General features: G+C 43.8%; 1 protein-coding gene and 2 pseudogenes across 1 annotated transcript; 1 reads left to right on the top strand and 2 right to left on the bottom strand.

Annotated features, from left to right (window-relative positions):
* Window positions 1-6,206, bottom strand: part of LOC119339770 — a 12,485-nt pseudogene extending 6,279 nt beyond the window's left edge.
* Window positions 6,207-8,067: 1,861 nt separating this feature from the next.
* On the top strand, window positions 8,068-9,565 carry LOC119339771. Its single transcript, XM_037611700.1, has 4 exons — window positions 8,068-8,138; window positions 8,229-8,287; window positions 8,376-8,943; window positions 9,539-9,565. The coding sequence occupies exons 1-4, from the start codon at window positions 8,136-8,138 to the stop codon at window positions 9,563-9,565; spliced, it is 657 nt and encodes a 218-aa protein (XP_037467597.1). The 5' UTR covers window positions 8,068-8,135.
* Window positions 9,566-16,567: 7,002 nt separating this feature from the next.
* Window positions 16,568-21,590, bottom strand: LOC119339772 (annotated as a pseudogene).
* Between the last annotated feature and the right edge of the window lie 214 nt (window positions 21,591-21,804).

A 21,804-nucleotide genomic window follows, 5' to 3' on the forward strand; every position in this document is an offset into this window, starting at 1 on the left:
TGCGAGGAAGGGCGACGAGGGAGCGACGGGCGCGCCAGCAGGAGAGGAAGCCGAGGCGGCGGCGGAGTGCGCGGAGGCCATCGGGCTAGGCGGCGGCGGCAGCAAGGGGTGCAACGGAAGACGGGAACCCTAGTCTGATACCATGTAAAACTAGAATATTGGGGCAACTGCTCGACACCCTTGGGGGATGCGGCTATCTCATTATATAGAAGTACCAAAGGGTACAAGTACAAGTACAACACGTATACACAAAGTCTACGTATCTATATACAGTCTAACAAACATGCCTTATAGTAGGGATCTCCCAGAGGGACTGTGGTACTTGTGAGTCCAACTCTGAGTCAATTAGATCTAGAGTCTGCAAGTAAAGGAGTTGTCCCATTGAAGAAGGGAGACTCACCCCTTTACAGTGTCTCAACTTAAGGCACCTTAGGTGAATGCATCCACCAATCACCTTGGAGAAATCTCTCAATGTTGAGCCTCCAATGTAAAGAACTCTTAGGAACCTCAACCTAGGAAGGGATACTGATTCAAGTTGAAAGCCAAACAGAGTTCTGACATTAGGTGCTCCAGGTAAGATCACATTACTCAAACTTTGAAAAGTAGAACGATAGGATGCCAAGTTAGCCGAGGATAATTGTGCACCAGCTCGTCCTGTAATTGTTTTTAGAGTGGACGATATGTCAGGAAGAAGCTACACATATATACAGACATATATTAAAATAGGAAATGAAACTATATAGTAATATATTTAAATACATTAAAATTGAGCACTTTTCGAGCCCTCTCAGGGCATCAGCGCTCTAACCGTCGGATTGCAGTTTGAAGCATTTTTTGGCCGTTGGATGAGCTGTGAATCGCTCCTAATCATGTTCTGTTCGCTAATAACGATCGCTAAACAGCCCGGGCCGCTGTTCTGGTCGCTTTTTTGGGCGCTCCGGATAAATTCGGCCTAACGGGCCTCTAGCTGCACAGAGCGAATCGACACGGTGCGGAGAAAAACCTACGTAGTGCAAGAGAAGGAGGCACAACGATGAGGGTTTCCTATTCGTACGCCGCCGTCGATCTCCTAGCAGCCGCCGGTTCCACTCATCCCAAAACCCGTCCCTCCCGATCCCTCATCATTTATGACCGAAAGTGAGCACTTTTCGAGCCCTCTCAGGGCATCAGCGCTCTAGCCGTCGGATTGCAGTTTGAAGCATTTTTTGGCCGTTGGATGAGCTGTGAATCGCTCCTAATCAATTTCTGTTCGCTAATAACGATCGCTAAACAGCCCGGGCCGCTGCTCGGGCCGCTTTTTTGGGCGCTCCGGATAAATTCGGCCTAACGGGCCTCTAGCTGCATAGAGCGAATCGACACGGTGCGGAGAAAAAACCTACGGAGTGCAAGAGAAGGAGGCACAACGATGAGGGTTTCCTATTCGTACGCCGCCGCCGATCTCCTAGCAGCCGCCGGTTCCACTCATCCCAAAACCCGTCCCTCCCGATCCCTCACCATTTATGACCGAGGGTGAATCATTGGTGTGAGCGAGATGTGCAAGGAAGGTGCGAAGGGGCAGCACTACACGCGCAACCCTACTGAGACGGCGGCGGCGGACGCCCCTTGATGAAGACGTCCTTGAAGGTAACCGTCAGGCGATGAGCACAGCGCGGTGAAGAACTCTCGCGTCCTGATTCCAGTTCGATGTCTTGGCTATCGACGCATTTGACAGCCGGTCGCAAGGAGAAGCTAAGGCTAAGGTGTATCACGAAACTCTGCCCTACACACGTGATTCCATTTCACTTCATGATGATGCCAACGCCCATTCTGAATTTAACAACAACCAAGCAGTAGGATTATCCCTCCGGTTCTATCAATTTTTGCAGTCATTGTGTTCACGTTGTGTTCATTTGCCGGTGACCGGTAAGCATCCATGTTTCCCTTCCCCTTTCATTTCAGATATATGATTTTTTGGTACAAGGTACTGTGGTTTGAGCTCCTACTTCACAGTACTAATTTACACGTCAGTCAAGTAACTATTTGTACATAATGTGCAGATTCAGTTTCGCATATGGGGATTCTAATGTGGATATTTGATTTTCAGTTCAAGTAATTGGGTTCCTGGTCGTATTGCCATTTCTATCTGTACATACTCCAATTTCTAAGCAGCAGTGGTGCACAGTCCAGTCAACCAGAAGGCTTCAATTTTTTGCCCGTCAACATTAGTCTGTAGTGTACTCATGTGCCTGTTTTCTCCCTTCCCCCTATCTCCCCTGTGGCTTCCTGAATCCTGGTTTTTTAGATGACTTATTTGGCCTTTCGGAAGATGTCTCTTGATTCATGTAAGTATTTTCTTTATAAAGCTTACCTGTTAAATTTTCAGATGGCTCTTGATTCATTTCAGATTTCACACATGCTCTAGCTACTCATTAGTCCAAGCTAATTGGTGTTTCACATACTGATCCATATTGAATGTGGTGTATAGATGAAACCAAAGAAGAGGCTCAAAATTATATTCTATTTGTTTCAACATTTTTTAATGTCTAATATATTCGTCAGCTTATGCAACTTCAGTTTTGTGTTTCAAAATATTGCAGAAACTCGATATGATTATGAGCACGCACGCACACCTTGCCGCTGGTTGGTGTGGATTCGTGATGCAGGAGCCTCGTCCTCAGAGAGGCGGCAGGTGGGAGAAAGATCGACAAAGTGTTGGTGTCCCGCGGCTGGGAGGACCACGGTGAGCACCCTCCCCCTCCCCCAATTTTTTATATGTGCCACAAATTTCTCATGGATGAATGTGAGATTGTTAATCATGCTTACTTTGGGTTCACATGAATAATGTTCACAGAGAAACTTTGTTCCTTCAGTTGAACACATGTGGCCGAAGAAAATAACATGTGAAGATATTATTTTAGTTTCTCTGAAGGAAATAACATGCGAAGGTATTTTTTTTATTAATGTATAGCATATGCAGACATTGATGATTTGTGCCTATCAAGTGTTAAGATTTTATTCATTTTTATTTTATGAAAGGAAGCCATTTTCTGTAATGTAGCAATATATTCCAAGGATTTTTTTTTATTATTGTAGATCATATGTCGACTTTGCTGATTTGTGCCTATCAAGTGTTAAGAATTTATTCATTTTTCTTTTAGGAAATGACTTTATTTTCTGTACTGTTTACTCATACAGAAGGGACTTTGCTTATTTGTGCCTATCAACTATTCCTATGCTTTGCATTTAAGGAATCAATATGGGCACATAATGTTGAGAAGTGGAAGCGTCAAGATTTACAGTTTTGAATATTCTTAGTAGTTGTATATATAGTTGTATATTTTGCAAAAAATACATTTAGTTTGTATACTTTCATCTGTCTATCAACACTAGCTAGAGCAGGTGATGACTTTAGATAGGAACTGGTTACCTTGTACTTCAACGGTAAGTTTTTCTCTATTGCATCTATTTTATGTCGCTGCAAGTTTTTCAGAGATGCTGATATATACTCCCTCTGTACCATAATATTTGCTACTCCAGCGACATTTATTACGGTACAGAGGGAGTATATGTCAGTGCATGACATGATATAAGGCATTTCTTAGTAAGCATGCTTGTGTGTAACTATTTTCTCAAATATATATTAACTCTATGCCATACTTATGATTGTGTGATCAAATTAAATGGTCAACTAAAATATTTCCAAGTGTGCTGCATTGAGCAGTTTGTTTGGCATATTTGGACCATTTTGGATAATGCAAAGCTTACCTTGTATGCATGTAATATATATTTGCACGAGGAACCTATCATAGTATTGAACTTTAGCCTCAACAATCACCAAGGACTATAATTCAAGCTCTTTTTTGCGAATGAATTCAAGCTAGATATCTGAAGAAATACTCTTCGTATACCTTTGGAAACAATGGTTTTTCAATTGGTATATATACTGTTTTGTTGCTCAATATATTTGTCTGATGTAGGAGAGCCGAAACTACTAGATTTTGATGAATTTATCAGTTTACACAACCACCAATTGATACACTGTAGTAAAGTAAGGAAATAAATGTGTGCCTTATGATCAGAAGGTGAAACAACCAACCAAGTACAATCAGCAAGAGAAATCAAAATTGCACAAGGTGACATATGTGCTTATAATTTTAGTGCTTAGAGAGGTCGTTTGAGGCTGATCGTGTGTCGCCTTGAGAGTTCTCTGTGTTTTCGCTAAAACTTCTAGCATATAAGAACACACCCATGATAAAGCTTTAGTGATTTATATCTTATGCTCCCTCCGTCCGGAAAAACTTGTCATCAAAATGGATAAAAGGGAATGTACCTAGATGTATTTTAGTTCTAGATACATCTTCTTTTATCCATTTTGATGACAAGTATTTTCGGACGGAGGGAGTAGGTGGCATTTGCTATATGTTTCATTGTATATATTTAAATAAGTTCCTTGTATGCTACCATAAAAAATAGACGTGCATGACAACATACGGGTGCTCGGGCGTCGACGTACTAACAGAGCACTTCTTTTTTGCAAGATGAGATTTCTGGGGGAAATACCACCTATTTTTTGTTTGTGAATCAGTTATACTACCTTAATGATTGATGATGATACTAATAATAATATCTTTCTACATATATGGTATGGGGCCTAATAATTTTTAAATTTTGTATCGGATGCAAAATTGCTGAGCTGCCCTGGTTGGACTCCACTAACATATTCCTACAAAAGAATTACTAATTAAGTTACATGTTATATCATAATTCATATACCCATTTCATTAGAATAAGATACCTCTAATATAATTCCATCTATCACTAACATTATAGTGCCAAAGTAGATGGGCGCAGCAACGCGCGCCTTCAATGATCTAGTAAGAGATAAGAGACGAAGCCCTGACCAGTAGTTTTATCCACTCCATCAAGAAAACCATCTTGTCTTGCTTCTTCCGTGCACCAGTCATGTAAGGTATCATGAATCCTTATTATCTCAATCCTTCCAGCTGCCATGCTTCTTTCAACAACTTGTACCAAGCTTCTCTGGACCAACTCGGTTACATACTTATATGCTGTTTCTTCTAGTGTATGATTTGGTATGTGTGGAATGAAGCTTTCTGCTATCCATAATTGGGTAAGATCTGACACATATACCATGGAGTCCTCCGGAAAAGCAGCAATATAGAGGAAGCAAGATCTTAAATAATGATTTGGCAGGTCCCTATAACTGCGAGCTAGCATGTTTCGCATCATCTGCTCATTTTTGGTCGATGGCCAATCCAATAGTATATCAGACCATGTTTGTGCATTTAAATTCTTTGATAGGTAACCCCCCAATACTGCAAGTTCAAGTGGTAATCCATCACATTTCCTTGCAAGCTTTCTCCCAAGTTTTTCAAACTCATCCACATCATGTATGACATACCTTTTGTATGATGGTAAGGCTTTGCTACAAACTCTTGCATTTGATCAGCTGACCTAAATGTGCTTCCAGTGATTTGTTTCAGAATATCTTTTAGTAAATCAATTCCTTTGTACTTCTGAGACACCGTCACCCAAGAAACTATCTCAAAATGTTGTTTGGCACTAGTTGAAGTGTAGAATTTTCTAGCAAGTGTTGTTTTCCCCGCCCCACCCATGGCAACTAGGGAGACAGCACTAAGACTGTCCCCTTTATCAAGTAGTTTCCCCACTATTTCCTGGTAATCATCCTCAAAACCAACCATGACAACATCTTCAAAGTTCTGGTGCATAGGCCCATACTCTTGTGGGAGTTCACCATCAACTTGAAGATTTTCTGTTGAGGTATTCCCCAAATCAACTATTTTAAGACGGTTTGCACTTCCAAATATATCAGAAATCTTCCTTTTGATGCATTGGATCTCAACACCAACTTTGTGAAGGTTAGTCAAATCACTTGGTAGGCGAGCATACCTTGAAATGGTACCCATGAACCCCTTCTTCAATCTGTTTCTCTTCTGCATGTACTCAGCGGCTTCGATGTCATTGTCAGCATCATACGCCACTTCTCTGATCTGGCCGACCAAGACAGCAGTACTTTCATCTCCCCGCCTCCATTTGTTGTCGGCGTCTCTAAGGAAGCCTCGCAGCCGCTTGAGCTCGTCCTTCAGGAGCTCCACTTCGAGGGTGACACAACACAACATTGTGGTCTCCCGAACTGCAAGTGCGTTGACATTGCCGAGCACGATGCTAATGGCTGACTCGGCCATTAGTCGTGATCCTACTCGTTGTCTCCGGGTCTCTCTCTTCTTTATGATTGGATGGAAGAAAAAAACAGCAGGTGTGTGGTTTAGGAGGATAAAGGCTTTGGATTGTTTCTTGCTTCTTGATGGATGAGAGATGAGTGGGATGGAAGACAACAGGAACAGGGGTGGTTTAGGAGGGCATGGTTTTCGGCTTTGGATTGTTTCTTGTTTCGTGCTTGGTGATAGAGCGGAGTATATGTAAATCCTGATGGAAGAAGGAATCTGAGAAAGGAGCACGGCAAGAATGTGGTGTGCTCCCGAGGAGGGGTTATCACTAATCAGTGCTTTCACTTTTAGAACATAATCTTTTACTTTTAGAGCACCGCGGGCAAGCTGATAAACTTTTTTTAGCCGAATCTTGCTTTACTCTACCACGATGTACGTCAAGAATTAGCGTGCTAATTAAACCAACACTTGGAGCTGCTCTGCATGCCTTTCGTAAGATGGGGTTTTCGCATCAAATTACTAAGGGCAACTCCAACACGGTGACCCAAACGGGCGTCCATTTTGTCCGGTTTTTATCCGTTTGGGTTGGCCAGGCGGAGATGATTGTCTGTCTGCATCCGTGCGCCCAACGGGCCCGACGATGCATTTTAAGCCATGTGGACACGTCCAAATTCTCTATGCCTTTTCAATGAATCTGTTGGTCTAGCATCTGACTTGTAGAAGAGTTCATTGTTTGTGGGTGATTGCATCAGTCCTCCCGTTTTCATCGATCATGGTTTATGATGTAACTGACTTTTGATACAAAAAATATACGAAATTATCTATATTACAGAAATAGTGCAAGAAAGCCACACAATCTGTGGTAAATTCAGGAAACTGTGACATGGTGCTGTTAGTCAACATATCTGTGCGTTGACAGGAAGCTTCATCAGGTTATTGGTGTCCATTCTCCATTGTATAACATGGAATGGCTCATGATTGGACTGACATTTGGTCATAAATTATTGGAAACTACCTATTCTGCTGGAAATAGTATAACAATGTCACAGGTCATGTCCTAAATGAAGTACATCACTACATGGTCCAGTTAATCAACATTTTGTTTTCATGGAGGCTGTCTGGTGTTATGGAGCTTCTGTCCTTGAACCAACCAAACTGCTCTCAGCTGTACATATACAGCTCTGCCGACCGGGTCATCCCAGCAAAGTCAGTGGAGTCGTTCGTGGAGAGGCAACGAAAAGCAGGGAGTGAGGTGAGGTCGTGCGACTTTGTGTCTTCCCATCACGTCGACCACTACCGCAGCAATCTGGGGCTCTACACCTCTCAGCTGACCAACTTCTTGGAGGACTGTGTGCTAGCCCACCGTGATGATTTGTCGTCGTCACCGTCTGCATAGGGTGTTTCTGCAAAAATACCGACATATTTGTTCCTAGTGATCCATTGAAATGTACCAGGATTATACATCGGCTAATTATACATCTGACCCAATTTACTCGTTCCTTGTTGGTTCGCTTGTGGGTTTATGTTAGGAGGCACAACTGTAAAAAAACGTGAGAAGGAAAGCAAAACAAAATTGTGGTTGGCTTGCTGTTGGTTTCTTTGGGCCAATAGCTCCTGTGCGACGTGTTTGATGTGAATTTGCTTGAGTGCGACGTTGTTCGAGCGAATGGCTGTGGTGCGACACATTTAAGCAGGTAAATAGCCCAGGGCCACATGAGGTGTTAAATGTGGTTAAATTGGTCGTCAACCAAGCCCGTTTATGTTAGGACATGTGGGTCCAACTTAATTGCTCCTCAAAACAGCTGACCGTGCCCTGCCGCCCGACCGTGCCGGACCCGCCACTCTGCCCCCTCCCCCGTTCTTCTCCGGTGGCGGCGGATCTTGCGTTCTCAACGGCGGCGGCGGAGCCCTCGTTCTCAACGGCGGCGGAGCCTTCGTCCTCAAAAAATGGTGAGTGAAAACCCTAGTCCCCCTCCCGTTCCTCTCTCGGCCCCGTAGATCTCAGCTCGTTTCCTCTGTTTTCGCTTGTTGAATCGATAGGTTGTGAGGGGAGCCCGTGGGCATACTGAGATGGAGCCCCCAGATTCAACTTCGAATAGGTAATGCTCCTCTCTCTGATCCAATTTTGCATGCAATTAGGGCCTAGTCTGCTCTTTCTCACGGGCTCACACTGTCCGCCACTGACAGAGGGGATGCTGCCGCTCGGACCTTCGAATTGACGGTCAATTTCTTTCCATCAAAGGCAAAATTAGTTGATGGTAGCATTCAGAACATTGAGAGAGACACAATTGTTAAATGGGAGGTTGAGTTTACAGAGATTGATCCACAAGTTCTACAGAACATGGGAGAGAAAGCAGTGAAGAAATGGGTGGAAAAAATTGGGGAGAATGTTGTTTGGGGTCCAGAGCAAGAAGTATCACTGTTGCGGTTTGATGATTGGAAAGGAGAGTATGTGAGAATGGAAGATGGTGAACAGATTGTTGATGAAATCGATCGGCAAATCGGCTGGACAAGCAAACGAGCTAATTTTTTTGCTGAGCTGGTTGATCTGAATATTTTTTCGAAGGTTGGATATGTGCCATCACAATTGGCTGCGCAGATGGTAGATGATGATTGGGCTACACAGAGGCCATTGATTCCCATGTGTACTGAACTTAGAGTAATAGCCGAAGAGGAACAGGTGACTGGAATTGAAACTGAAACTGCAGCAACTGTTGATTGGAATGTAGTTGAATTAGATGAGCCTACTGATTTGGTCATTGCACCAATGCCTGACATTGAGATGGCCAAACTTTTTGGCATTCCAGTCGATGACAGAGATAAGCAGGAGAGGGGAGAATCTAGTTTGCCTGCTAATGTTGATGAAGATGTAGATGGACAATTGATGGAACAAGCTGCAGATGAAGTAGATGATGCACATGATGATGAGCTGGTGCATGTGTATGACAAAGAAAACCCTGTCATTGAAGTAGGCAAGTTCTTCCCAAGCATGAAGGAGTTTAGGATGTGTTTCAAGACTTATGCAGTGAAACATGAGTTTGATGCCAAGACTGTTTGGACTGATAGAAAGAAGTTTTATGCGAGGTGCAGAGGATTTGATGGTAGTGTCAAGCCTTGCAAGTGGTACATATCTGCTAGACTGCAACCTGATGGAAGTACTGTCAGGGTTAACCAAATCCCCAATCAACATACTTGTATTACAAGTTCACAGAGAGTATCAACCATGACATCACAACTTTGGGTTGCAGAAAAGATCACCCCAATTTTAGCCAAAACACCAAACACTACTGCCAAGAAACTCAAAGTAGACTTGGAAAAGATGTACCCCATTAAACTGAAATATACCACAGTGTGGAAGGCAAAACAAAGGACAATGAAAAACTTATATGGTGATTTGGCAAATACATTTAGGATGCTTTACAACTTCAAAGCAGAGGTGGAAAAGAGGTCACCTGGTAGTGTTGTGGAGATAGATACAGAGGTATCAGCCAAAGGTGAAGTCAAGTTCTCCAAGTTTTTTATGGCTTTGAAGCCTTGCATAGATGGCTTCAAAGCAGGGTGCCGTCCATATTTGAGCATAGACTCATCATTTTTGACAGGCAAGTTGAATGGTCAGTTGGCAGCATGCAATGCTCTAGATGGACACAACTGGATGTTTCCTATTGCTGTTGGCTTGTTTCAGTCAGAAACAGAGGCTTCATGGACATGGTTCATGATCCAGTTGAAAAGATGCCTAGGGCCAGTGTCACCTTTGGCTATACACACAGATGCATGTAAGGGGCTTGAAAATTCAGTGAAAAATGTTTTCCCACATGCTGAGCAGAGGGAGTGCTTCGGTCATTTGTGGATGAATTTGATCAAAAAATTTAGAGGAGAAGAATTTGGGCGCATGTGGCCAGCAGCAAGATCTTACACTAGACAGACACACAAATATCATCTTGATAAGATAATGGCAGCATGTGATGAGTTTGGTCCATGGCTGAACACCTACCATTCTTTGTTATGGTACAGGTCAGCATTCAACACTGCCATCAAGTGTGACCACATCAACAACAATTTGGCAGAGAGTTTCAACAATGAGGTGAAGGAGTTAAAAGATTTGCCTGTGCATGACATGGTTGACCAAATTAGGATCATGCTCATGCGGTTGTGGGAATTGAGAAGAGGGATAGGTGATTGTCTGCAAGGTGATAAGCTTCCAGCAGTGGTACAACAGGTGGTCAATAGGAGCAGAAGTCTTTCACATTTGTTTGTTGAAAAATCTTCACCTTGGGGTGCTGAAGTTAGAGATAACAAAACTGGAAGGAGACATGTTGTTAACACGGAATTGCATGATTGCACTTGCCTCGAGTGGCAACACACTGGTAAACCATGTGAGCATGCCATTCTTTTCTTAGCATCCCAACCGAAGATAAACATGCACCCATATCTGCATGAATATTATTCGGTAGCAAGATTCAAAGCTGCATATGCTACTCCAATTCCAGCACTTACAGATCAGTCTCAGTGGCCTGAAGTGGACATTGAATTTTCCATGTGTCCTCCCTTGACGAAAAGAAAGGCTGGCAGGCCTAAACAGAGTAGATTCAAGGCATGGTTTGAGAAAGGTGGGAGTAGTAAGAAGGGAAAGAAAGATGAAAAGCCAAAAAGGGCCCAAAAAGGTAACAAAAATAGATGCAAGTTGTGCCAGGAACTTGGGCACCGAGTGGGATCTATCAAATGCCGTTACACTCCTGATAAGCCAAAGTATGTTCTTGTTTATTTGTCTGTGTTTTGATTTGGTGCTTTTTTTCAATTAGTATATCTATAACATTTTCTGCACAGGAGGAAGCGAGCAAGTCAGCCCCTTGTTGTTGAACAATGTTGGCCAACCAAAAAAGCAAGAGTCAATGGCGATAGAAAGAAGAGAAGTGTGCCTGAGCCTGAGCAGACTGAAGAAAATCCTGCTGCAGTCAACATTCAGACTGAAGAAACTGATGTGGAGGTGCACACCGAAGAAACTGAATTTGAGCGTGTCGAGGTTCAGACTGAAGAAACTGAACCTGAGCGTGTCGAGGTTCAGACTGAAGAAACCCATGTTGAGGTACACACCAAAGAAACTGAAACTGTTGTCAACATTGAGACTGAAGACACTGATCACGAGGGTATTGGCGAGGTGTTGAAAAGACCAGTGAAGAAAACCAAGATGATCAGTGAACTTGTGTGTGTAGTAGAACCAAAAATAAGAAGGGCTAAGGCGAAGAAGGGCACACGACGTGGTAGGAAGAAGTAGAACAGAGAATAGTTTGAAAATTTGGGACATGTAATAATATTTGTAACTTGGTGCGTACTGGTAGTCACTATGTATCCCCATATTTCTATTTGAATTTGTTTGTCTAAACCAGCCAAATAAAATTCAAATTTAAATTTAAATTTGGGCTATTGATGTTTTAGTGCTATCTAAAGTACCTCAACTGAAATATGTTTGTTTGCTGATCATTCCGAGCCCTTTTGGTAAGTTGAACTCATAGTCATGAAAAGTGTGTTTCAAATGACCTCCAAAGGTAGGGTAAACGGCCTCATATTTAAGCAAGTTTTTTTAGCACCTTGTCTAAACCAGCCAAATAATTTTTCTACACATCTATTCTACCTATATAGTGTAAATCTAAAGTCTCACTATTTATTGAATTAATTTTCTATTTTTTCTTTTCTTTTTTAAAAAACAAGGTTTAATAGAAAATTATATATAAAACAAGTTTAAAACATGAAAATGAGAAAAGTAAGTTCAGATCTTTCTTAGTCAATCCAAAATGAAGTTTTGGTGAGGTTTTCACACTTTTCATTTTCAAAACTCCACCTACTCTCGGGTGCCCACTACTCTCTCCCTTCAACTCCATACTACATTATTTGAGGAATAACAATTTTGTGAAGGATTTTTCGTAAAAATGTATGTAAACCATATTTATATTTTTTTCTCGTTACTATACGACATAATAAGACTATGTGCGCAAGTTTTATATTTTTTTGATTTTTTTTGAATTAGTTATGCTCAACCCTAATTAGTCAAAACCTCTCAAAACCCCTCAAAACCCCTCTCAAAACCCCTCAAAACCCCGCACACTACCTGGTCGTCGATCGTTGTGCGTGGACGGTTGAGATCAGGCGCTAGGGTTAGCTACAGTGTGCAGCGATCCGCATGAGACGCGCTGATTGGTTTACGCGGTGGGGTTTGGATCAGCCTCTCTCGTTGGAGCATCAGGACCGTTCATTTGAATCCAACGGCAAGAGTTGACGCGGTGCATGGACCAAGCCTACGGAGTGCCCTTTCCATCGTTGCATGCGTGCCCGTGCCTACCCGCAGCATGCATGCCCACCCGCAGGACTGCGCCCGTGCGTTGCATGCATGCCTCGACGTAGCCCTGCTCCGCCACCCCTATCAACCCCTATCAACGCAGTAACCTGTCGCATGCCTACCATTAGAACCGATGTAGCGTCGCATCAAAGCATGCACCCGGCCACAATGCAGCAGCCCGATGAAGACAACCAAAAAGCCAATGCTGCATGGCATGGTGTGCACGTTGTGCATGGGGTGCTCCTCTTTGACGACGCAATACTGGCATGGTATCGATGTGGGTATCGATGCAGTTCAAATGGCGTGCTGCCCGTTACAAGATGGGCAAAAGAAGGCGTACATTATTGTCACGTCTCCCATCGACCGAACCTTGCCCTCTAGCCAGGCCCTAGAAAGATGAGCAAATTAATGGGCAACGGCATGCATGCACGGGCGGCACATGCAGAGAACCCAGGGAAGGCATGTCCCCTTGACCCACGACGGCACAGACGCGTGCGTGAGCCCATCCCCCTTGACCCACGACCAGTGGCACAGAAGCGTAGCGGTCCGTTTCCCACGGCCACGCTCGTGTACATGCTTTCATGGGGCGCCACCAAACGCCGCCCGCCCATTAATTCTAGGGTTTCGACGGGGTGAAACGACGTCGCACTTGGGCTATTTAAGCCGGGCACTATCGTCCTCTCCCTCCTCATCCATCATACCCCATCCTCTGCCTCCTCTGCCCTTCTTCTTCATTCTTCTCCATCAAACCCGACCGAGCACTCGAGCCACCCCGCCACCATGCAGTACACCGCCCCCACCTACCGCTTCCCCCCAACCGTGCCGGAAAGGCTCTACCCGTCCGGAGTGTATGTAGAGAGAACCCTTAGGGTTTGCGCGATCTCGAGATGGAGGGGCGCAAGGGAGTTAACGGAGTTCTTCCTTGCGGCCGGCTTCCGCCACCTCCCCCGCGGCTCTCCTCGGATGTACCATGTTGAGGAGGTCAACCACAACGGCGTTGTGGTTGGGCTCCTCGCCACGTTCACTAACCCTTTCGATGCTTTCCATCTCCTCGGGCGAGCGTATTGGGTTGGTTGTGAGTTCATAGCTTTCACCACCTACAATATCTTCACCGACTTCCAGAGCATCTTCCCCAACAACGGCGTTATGCACACGCTCCCGTACCCCATCAACAACGGGGAGGAGTGAAGGACGGCGCCCGGAGGAGCGAGGTGGCGTTGTTCCCCGGGAGAAGGAGAAGAAGAGCCCGAAGAAGAACCCGCGTTTGGTGCCCCCCGATCTATCTAGCTTATCGTATTAGTTTTTTTAAGTTGTATTAGTATTTTAAGCTGTAAGGCTATCATGGAGTTGTAAGGTTATCGTGGAACTATGGGTTGCAATAGTTATGCTACTATATATATTGTGTGTTTCGTGCTATTATTTGAAGATTGCTATGGGTTGTTCTTGCTTATTATTTGTGTATTGCTATGGGTTGCTACGAGCCCGGGTTGCTACACCTCAATCTCACCACACACACACCATCTTCAAAATATTGGCCAAACCATGGACATGCAACTAGGAGCCCCATGCAAACCCACTATGGACATGCCACTAGGAAATGCAAACTAATTTACTTCATGCAACTCATTTAGTTCATGGAACCGTAGACATGCATAAAAACAATTAACATTTGGTTTTATTGCATCAAAAAATGATCCATCACAAAATTTAGTGCAAGAAAAAGGCCAAAGTAAAAATAAGTAACATTTTATTTGCCGAAGTTAGAGGTGGGCTGGTGCCGCTACGCGGGTGGGCTGGTGCCCCTACGCGGGCGAGCTGGTCTCTATTTTGGGCATGGTTATTTTCTCAGGGTCCATTTTCTCACGGCCCAACATCTATTCGGCAGCCCAGTTTTATTTTTTTTACTAGAAACTGAATTTGGGTGTGTACTCTGTTAACTGAAGAACAAAAACAGAGGAAACAGAGCATCAACACTGAATATGGCCCCTGAGAATATCATTACAATAATTCAAGCAAATTTTGCTTCACACGAATTCAAGTTCATCTAACAAATGATCCCTGGCTAACTCAAACTACCGGGCACCCCTGAAACTAGCTGACTAACTAACTGAAACTATAACAAATTCTAGCGATTGATGAACATCAAGTAAAATAAACCCATAGCAATGACACAACCATAAAATGCTCCCGCCATCATATTTGCTTGTTGCTTCAAATCGATCAGATGCTTTAGTTGCTTGCCGATTTTCTTCAATTCACACTTCAGTTCTGCACTGTGCATCATCGGATCGGCTCTGTCCGCCAAATTGGGGGCTTGTTCCACGGCAAGCCGCCCCCCAAAATTGAGCTCTTGGGTTGGGGTTGATCCCTCCAATTTCAACCTTTCAACATATTCATCGAGCCACTCAAAATGCCCACATTTCTTCAGAACCTGAAAACAGGGGGATGGCGGCGCATGAATCCTAGATCCACCACCCAGATCCACCGCCCTAATTCGAGGGAAAAGAAAGAAATCGGAAGAAATTAGACCATAGAATTGGTCAAGAACACAGATCTAACCTGCCCCGGCTGTGGCTTGCTCAAACATTTCACAAACTCGCGCCCACGGTTGCCATTTTCTTCCCTCACACAAGTCAAACGCTTGAGAGGCTCCATGCGTGGGCAATCGGGGCATCTTGTCAACGGCAGTGGACCATACTGCGTCCATGGTTGGCAGGTGGCTGAAGTCGAGCTAGACATCACTCGCCGGCGGCGCGCTTCGTTGCCAGAGTAGAGGAAGAAGAAGGTGGGAAAGGAAAGGGGCAGGTAAGCAATGGAGGGGGGCGGGCTGGCTCGGGTCGGGGCACGCTGATGAGCACGGGCATGCTTGTGTGGATAAGTTGTGGGTCCCACCCGCATGCGAGTAACTGGTGGGTCCCGCGTGTCATAACTCAAATCGCTAACCCTCGTGTTTTTCATTTCACGGTTAAACAGAGCCATGTCGCATTGGAGCTATTTACACGCTCAAGTGTGTCGCATCACAGCCATTCACTCGAACAACGTCGCACTCAAGCAAATTCACATCAAAAACGTCGCACAGGAGCTATTGGCCCGGTTTCTTTGTGCATACTGTGATGGCTGGTTACTGTCTCTCTATCTCTGTTTCTGGCTGTGACCCTGCAAATATTCTTGAAGCTACTGAACAAAGCTTCTATTTTTTTTATTAAATTATGTTCACAGGACATCGAGCTGTTTCTGGTACTCTCAATATTCAGAAATCTTTTAATGACGAAAGGGAGTTCTGAACTGAGATCACAACACATGGCTCGGAGTTGCTGCATACAATCTTTTCTTTTTTCAACTTTTCAAATCTGTTGATTGGAGATCGATGCTAGTTGGAAGGATCTCCTTTTCCCATGCTGTTCTGCTCGAGTGAAGGTTTTGATTGCTGTACCAAATGCTGCCATATGCCATACAGCAGAGTATTTGCTTGTGGTTTGCTATTTGCCCCTAGTTATTGGCAGAGCCTGATTCCTTGTTGGGAGGCAGCAGGCAGGATGACATCCTCGGTTGAACCCTCTCCACCATGGCGACCGCCACCTTCACCGTGGTATCCTCCATCGAGCTGCCTGACAGGCTGTACCACCACAGGTCTGCTGATGATGTCGTGTCGCTGCCTGCCAGCAAACTGGAGGCTGACGGCGTTTTTGGCACTGGCGCTCTCTGGTCTGCACTTCCTTCCGTGCAAGCAAAGTGGTACATTTTTTTTCCTTTCGTAAATTTATTTGTCATTTGCTATAAGGTAGAGAAAAAAGGGAGGCATTTGCAGTGTTACGGAAATCCATCGATTGTAACATGCCGATGTAGTAAATCAGTGGCCATAATTTCTTTTGAAGATTTCCAGCGCCTTCTATATATAGGAGTGAAAGTGATGAGATACCAAATCCAATGTCTCGACAAATCAAATTGGATAAAGAGTTGCAAGAGATGAAATACCCCATAAAAGCACCAAACACAACAATGTTACAATAACATCTATCTACACAAATGTGCGGGTTACATCGCCGGTTCAACGGAAATTAATAGCACGGTTCAGAACGGGCCGATTTGTATTCTGTGAAATCTGGGCCTGCAAGTCACCTAGGAAGTCATCCTTGTGTTCACTCCTATAGTAGCGATAGTAGTCGCTGAGCATGAATTCCCTGAGGCTTGGGAGATATTGTAGCCCAAGAAAATACCTGGCGATGCACTGTGAAGGATCACCACAATATCGCAACAGCTCAAGCTTAGGGGTTGCTCCTTCTTCAAACTCAAACGATTTGACCTCCTCTTCCCGATAGACTTCCAGCACCACTAGACTTGGGAATTCCTCCCTATGGAACTTGATGTGGACCTGTTCGCCCACGAATGACTTGTCACGTAGACTCAGGAAGGTCAGGTTGGGTAGCTTGCCTAAGACCTGCATGTCAGAATCATGCTCCAATATCCTGGAGCCCCATAGCTTCAGCTTCAAGAGATTTTTCAGCCCCATGATCCCTTCGGGCAGTTTGCCCAAGTTTGTCTTGTTGATGCCACTCACTCCTAACTTGCGCAATTGAGCGAGTCTTTTTATGTCATCTAGAGTGGCCTCCCGCCTTGCGATGTTCACTGCATCCAGTGTCTGTAGGGCTTTCAGCTTGTGGATCCCACTTGGAATTGTAACACCATGTACACTTAGACGCATTAGCATAGCAGGCATCAGGCCGCAGCAGAGCGCAGTGCATATATCACGCCTGTTCCAGTGTGCTCCAGTTCTAGGCATCACCCTACTGAGAAACTGAGGTCTGCAACATGCTAGGCAACAAAGCATAGAGAATAAGGGCATACTGCACATACTGCGCAGCCTGCTTACATCTGACATATCCCCACAGCCTCTAATGTTTGCCCCAGCACAGATATGTCGTAGCTTACTAAGCCGGATGATGGTCCTTGGCAGCTTGAATATTTGCGTACCTTTAATATCCAGTGTCTCAAGTTGCCTCAGATTACCCAACCAATCTGGCAAATAATAAATTTCCGTACATCCTCTCAAAGAAAGGTACTTGAGGTGAAGAAGCTTGCCCATGTGCACAAGGTGATGATCAAATACACCTGATACACCTTCTAAGTCTAGCACTCGCAGCAACCTCATCTTTTTAGAAATGAAAAATGGCTTCGACTCCCCAAACACTGTTAATGATCTTATGCGAGATAGGTCTACTGAACTCTCAAACTCATTCTGATCTCCCTCCCAATCGCTGCTTATAACGAGGTGACGTCCAGTCCTTGGCAGTCCAAGATACATCCTCTCTCTAGCCTTAAAACAAGATTTTCCTCCATTGACTTTGAGATGATTATTTCACGGATCAGGTCATGGATTTGGCATGAGTCAATTCCTTTTCTACTATACATTGATCGTTGAGATGGTAGGACCATACTTCTGCTTATGAACTCCATGAAATAGCTACTAGCCATTTCCTCCGCAGATTTTCCACGCATCTCCCTTGAATAACCCTCCGCAATCCACCGACGCACCAACCGTCGCTTGCTAACCTCATGGTCTTCAGGAAAGATGGCCAGGTACAGAAAACATGACTTAAGATGATAGGGTAAACCATCATAACTTTTAAGAAGAACTGCTCTTATGGTCTCAAGCTCTGGATTCATCTCCAACTCAGTACTAAGATGCTGATTAAACTTTCTCCATTCTAGAGCTGTTTTTGGTTGGTTTGCCAAAAAGCCACCTATAGTTACTATTGCAAGAGGAAGCCCTTTGCATTTCTTCAGAATCAGTTCCTCTTGTTCAACTAGCTCATCATCCAAATTTACAGTCTCCTTAAATACCTGAGATTTATGAAAATAATATTTCTCAGCATAGGAAAACAAAGTATTGCAAATGCACCTCTGTAACAAATTACCTAGCTTACAATTGAGAATATGTGTGTAAAGCATCGTTGAAATCGTTTTAACAAACAAGTTGGTCTACCAAATCAACTTTACATTAATCCAATACAAATCAATATACACTAGACGTGATTTTTTTTACTCACATATAATGAATATGAAATTATGAAAGGGAAACCTTAAATATATGAGTATAAAACAACTGATGACATTAAAACACGGTTTTCCATAATATGAAAAATACCCTTTTCTCCGAGACCTGCTATTTCACATAAACACTATTGAAATTAGAAAAGCCAGGCCAGGAATTCTTGAGGATATAGCTTCCATGGTGATCTGAAAAAGTGATCTACACCAATAATTGGGTAGGTTCTAATTTTAAAATTACAGATTAATGATAGGGAAAGGCTGCGTACTATAGACCCAAAGTGGTCGGACCCTTCCCTGGACCCTGCGCAAGCGGGAGCTACATGCACCAGGTTGCCCTTTTTTAGATTAATGATGGACCAAGTTATGGCATTGTCTAATGCCTCGTAATACTCTTGTACTTAACTATTACTATCGGATGTATTGCTTGATACCAGTTATATATAAATGTCACTTTTTATTTATCAGTGTCAACATGCAGTCACTCAGTTCTATCTATTTGATGTAAATATTCATAAAGATATTATGTATCTGTATGAGTTTTTCTGACCACATAGGTTCCCAATGACACTCTAATTTTAACAAGATGGACTAACAAAAAGATAATTAATTGAACATGATGCTACTTTACTTATACCTTCTTCATCAAAAGAATATGAGCGTCTTCATAATTCAGGGTGCTAAGCTTCCGTACATTTCCTTCCATGTTTGAACAGTGCTTAGCAATACTCCCTTCCCTTGTGGTGACTATGATGCAACTTCCCGCTGTTTTGGGCAAATGTCGTATTATGGCATTAAATTCGGCAGCAGATGATATGTCATCGAGAACAATCAAGTACTTCTTTCCATCTAAATAACCTCTCAGATATTCCCCTCAAAAAAAAAAAACCTCTCAGATCTGTCACATTTCCAAACTGCATTGCCAAGCTTCTAAGAAGCTCCTCACAATTGAAAGGACGCATGACAGTGGCACAAGCACGTGCCTCAAACATTTGACTGATCTCTTGGCTTTGATATATATCTCTGACTAGTGTGGTTTTCCCAAGACCACCCATTCCCCATAATGATATCACCTGAAGTTCTTGTCCATGTTTATTTGAAACTAGTTCGATGATTTCAGATATTTCATTCACTCGCCCGATGAGCTGAGATTCCTCCAAAGCAGCAAACACCATCGTGTCGATGCGAGTAATGCCATTTCTGTTCATGGAGTTGTTGGTCCCACTAGTTGTCGCATTTGGGCTTGGCATTGTCTTCGGTGATATTTCCTCTTCAGGATAACCCTATACACAATCAAACAAATCATGATTACTTGATGTCTTCTTTTCTCCATGATACTTTTTGTTATTCTTTTATCTCTAGCAAGCGACACACACAATATCCTTATAATTTGCAGCTCAATGGTGTATTCATTCAGACAACGGAAGGCATAATTAACTCAGTTGTTTAGGTGGAAGCAAGTATATATATGCACGTCTATTTTTAAATCCGGAAACTGTAAAATTCCAGAAGTTCCCAAAATATGTATGAATATCAAGGAGTTTAGTTACCTCTTAATTAGAGACATTGTGTGGACCTTAACCGTGTAGAACCATATAAATTATATAACATTGATAAAACTTGGATAAGATAAATGTTTATATATGCATTGAGAACTATTAACTCTGTCCTAAATTAGTTGTCTTACATTTGTATAGATACATCTAGATACAGATGTATCTAGACAAGTGTTTGTGTTAGATACATCTAGATACAGATGTTTCTCGACACGTTTTTCTGTTAGATACATCTATATATCTATATATAGACAAATCTAAGACAACTAATTTGGGACAGAGGGAGTATTAATCAAGCTATCAGTACAAATGAAATCACAAATTTGATGTGTGAATCGAACAAACCAGAAGAACACCCGGAGGTAGTGTTAGCAAATGATAATATTACCTTTTCGTAGAAAGCATAAAGAGTCTCATCAGAAGACAACTGCTTGTGCTCTGGTTCTAAGCTCTCATGACCTACACATAAAGTTGCAACTTCAACTTGTGGTGTGAAAACCATGATTCGGCTCCCTCTCTTGTTGTGTGGAAATAATGTTTTTATCTGATCCCACTGTTCAATGCTAGAGACATCCGTCAACACAACCAGATAACTCTTTTCCTTCAGGTATCCCTTGAACTCGTCAATGAGATCACCTTCTTCTTCCTTGTCATCCGCATTCTCCTCAGTATCTGGGCCTCCATTGATGCCTGTTCACTTTGCTTGGACTCTTGAAGAAGGCTTACATATAACTGCCTAATGATGTTTTGGATGAACTCCATTGGATTGAATGCCGACATCAACCTTATAAAGGCACAACAATCAAACTTGTCGTGTCTCTTCAAATGATCATAGGCCCTCTTGATGATGGATGTACTACCCTCAATCTCAAAGTCAACAGTACTTGTTCCCCACACCCCAATCACCTTGAGGTTATTGTCGTCCCTCTTGTTGAGCAATCGGACAAGATTCACTTTTGATTTCTCCCGCTGCCGCCTTGACTCCTCGATGCCAGACATGGTTTCTCCTAGAACAACAGATTGCCCACCGGTGGCGGCAGGCTTGGAGCCAGAGCCAGAGCCCTTGATGAGGTGGTAGCGCATGCTCCTTTGGCTAACATCCTCGACATCGGCTTTGAGCTCCTTCATCTGCTTGGCCACATGGCGCCTATCCAGCAGCGTACGGGGGATACGCCACCATGATTTCCTGTGCCTATCCAGGCGGACAGCAAAATCCTGAAGAGTGTCCTCGACATTGTAGGCCACATCACGGACCTGCTTCACCCACATCTTGACCACCTTGTTTTCATCCCCCTCCTCATGCGCGGCCATGAGAAAGGCCTGCATCATCTCCAGCTCTCTGGTGACGAAGACCTGATCCCGCCGGACTCTTAGCTGCAGAGCCACCTCCTCCGCCACCGCAGATTTGGCGTAGCTAAGCGCTCCGTGCAGCACGGACTTGCCCACGCTCAGCACCGTGGACTCCATGGCTTGGCTCTCTTTTTTCCTATGAGTTTGTGGGAGTGAAAACTGTGATGGAGTTGGGACTGCGAATGCTCAATGCAAAACAAAGGGTCGATCTAAAGCAATTGTGAAGTGTCTGTAAACACGACAACCTGCGCGTGATTCCTGGGCCGTGCACGCGGGTGGCTCATCAACCAAGAAAGGTGAACCGTTTTTTAGACGAGCCGGCTCTTCGCCC

Source organism: Triticum dicoccoides, chromosome 7B (assembly GCF_002162155.2).
Source record: "Triticum dicoccoides isolate Atlit2015 ecotype Zavitan chromosome 7B, WEW_v2.0, whole genome shotgun sequence".
Classification (NCBI taxonomy): domain Eukaryota; kingdom Viridiplantae; phylum Streptophyta; class Magnoliopsida; order Poales; family Poaceae; genus Triticum; species Triticum dicoccoides.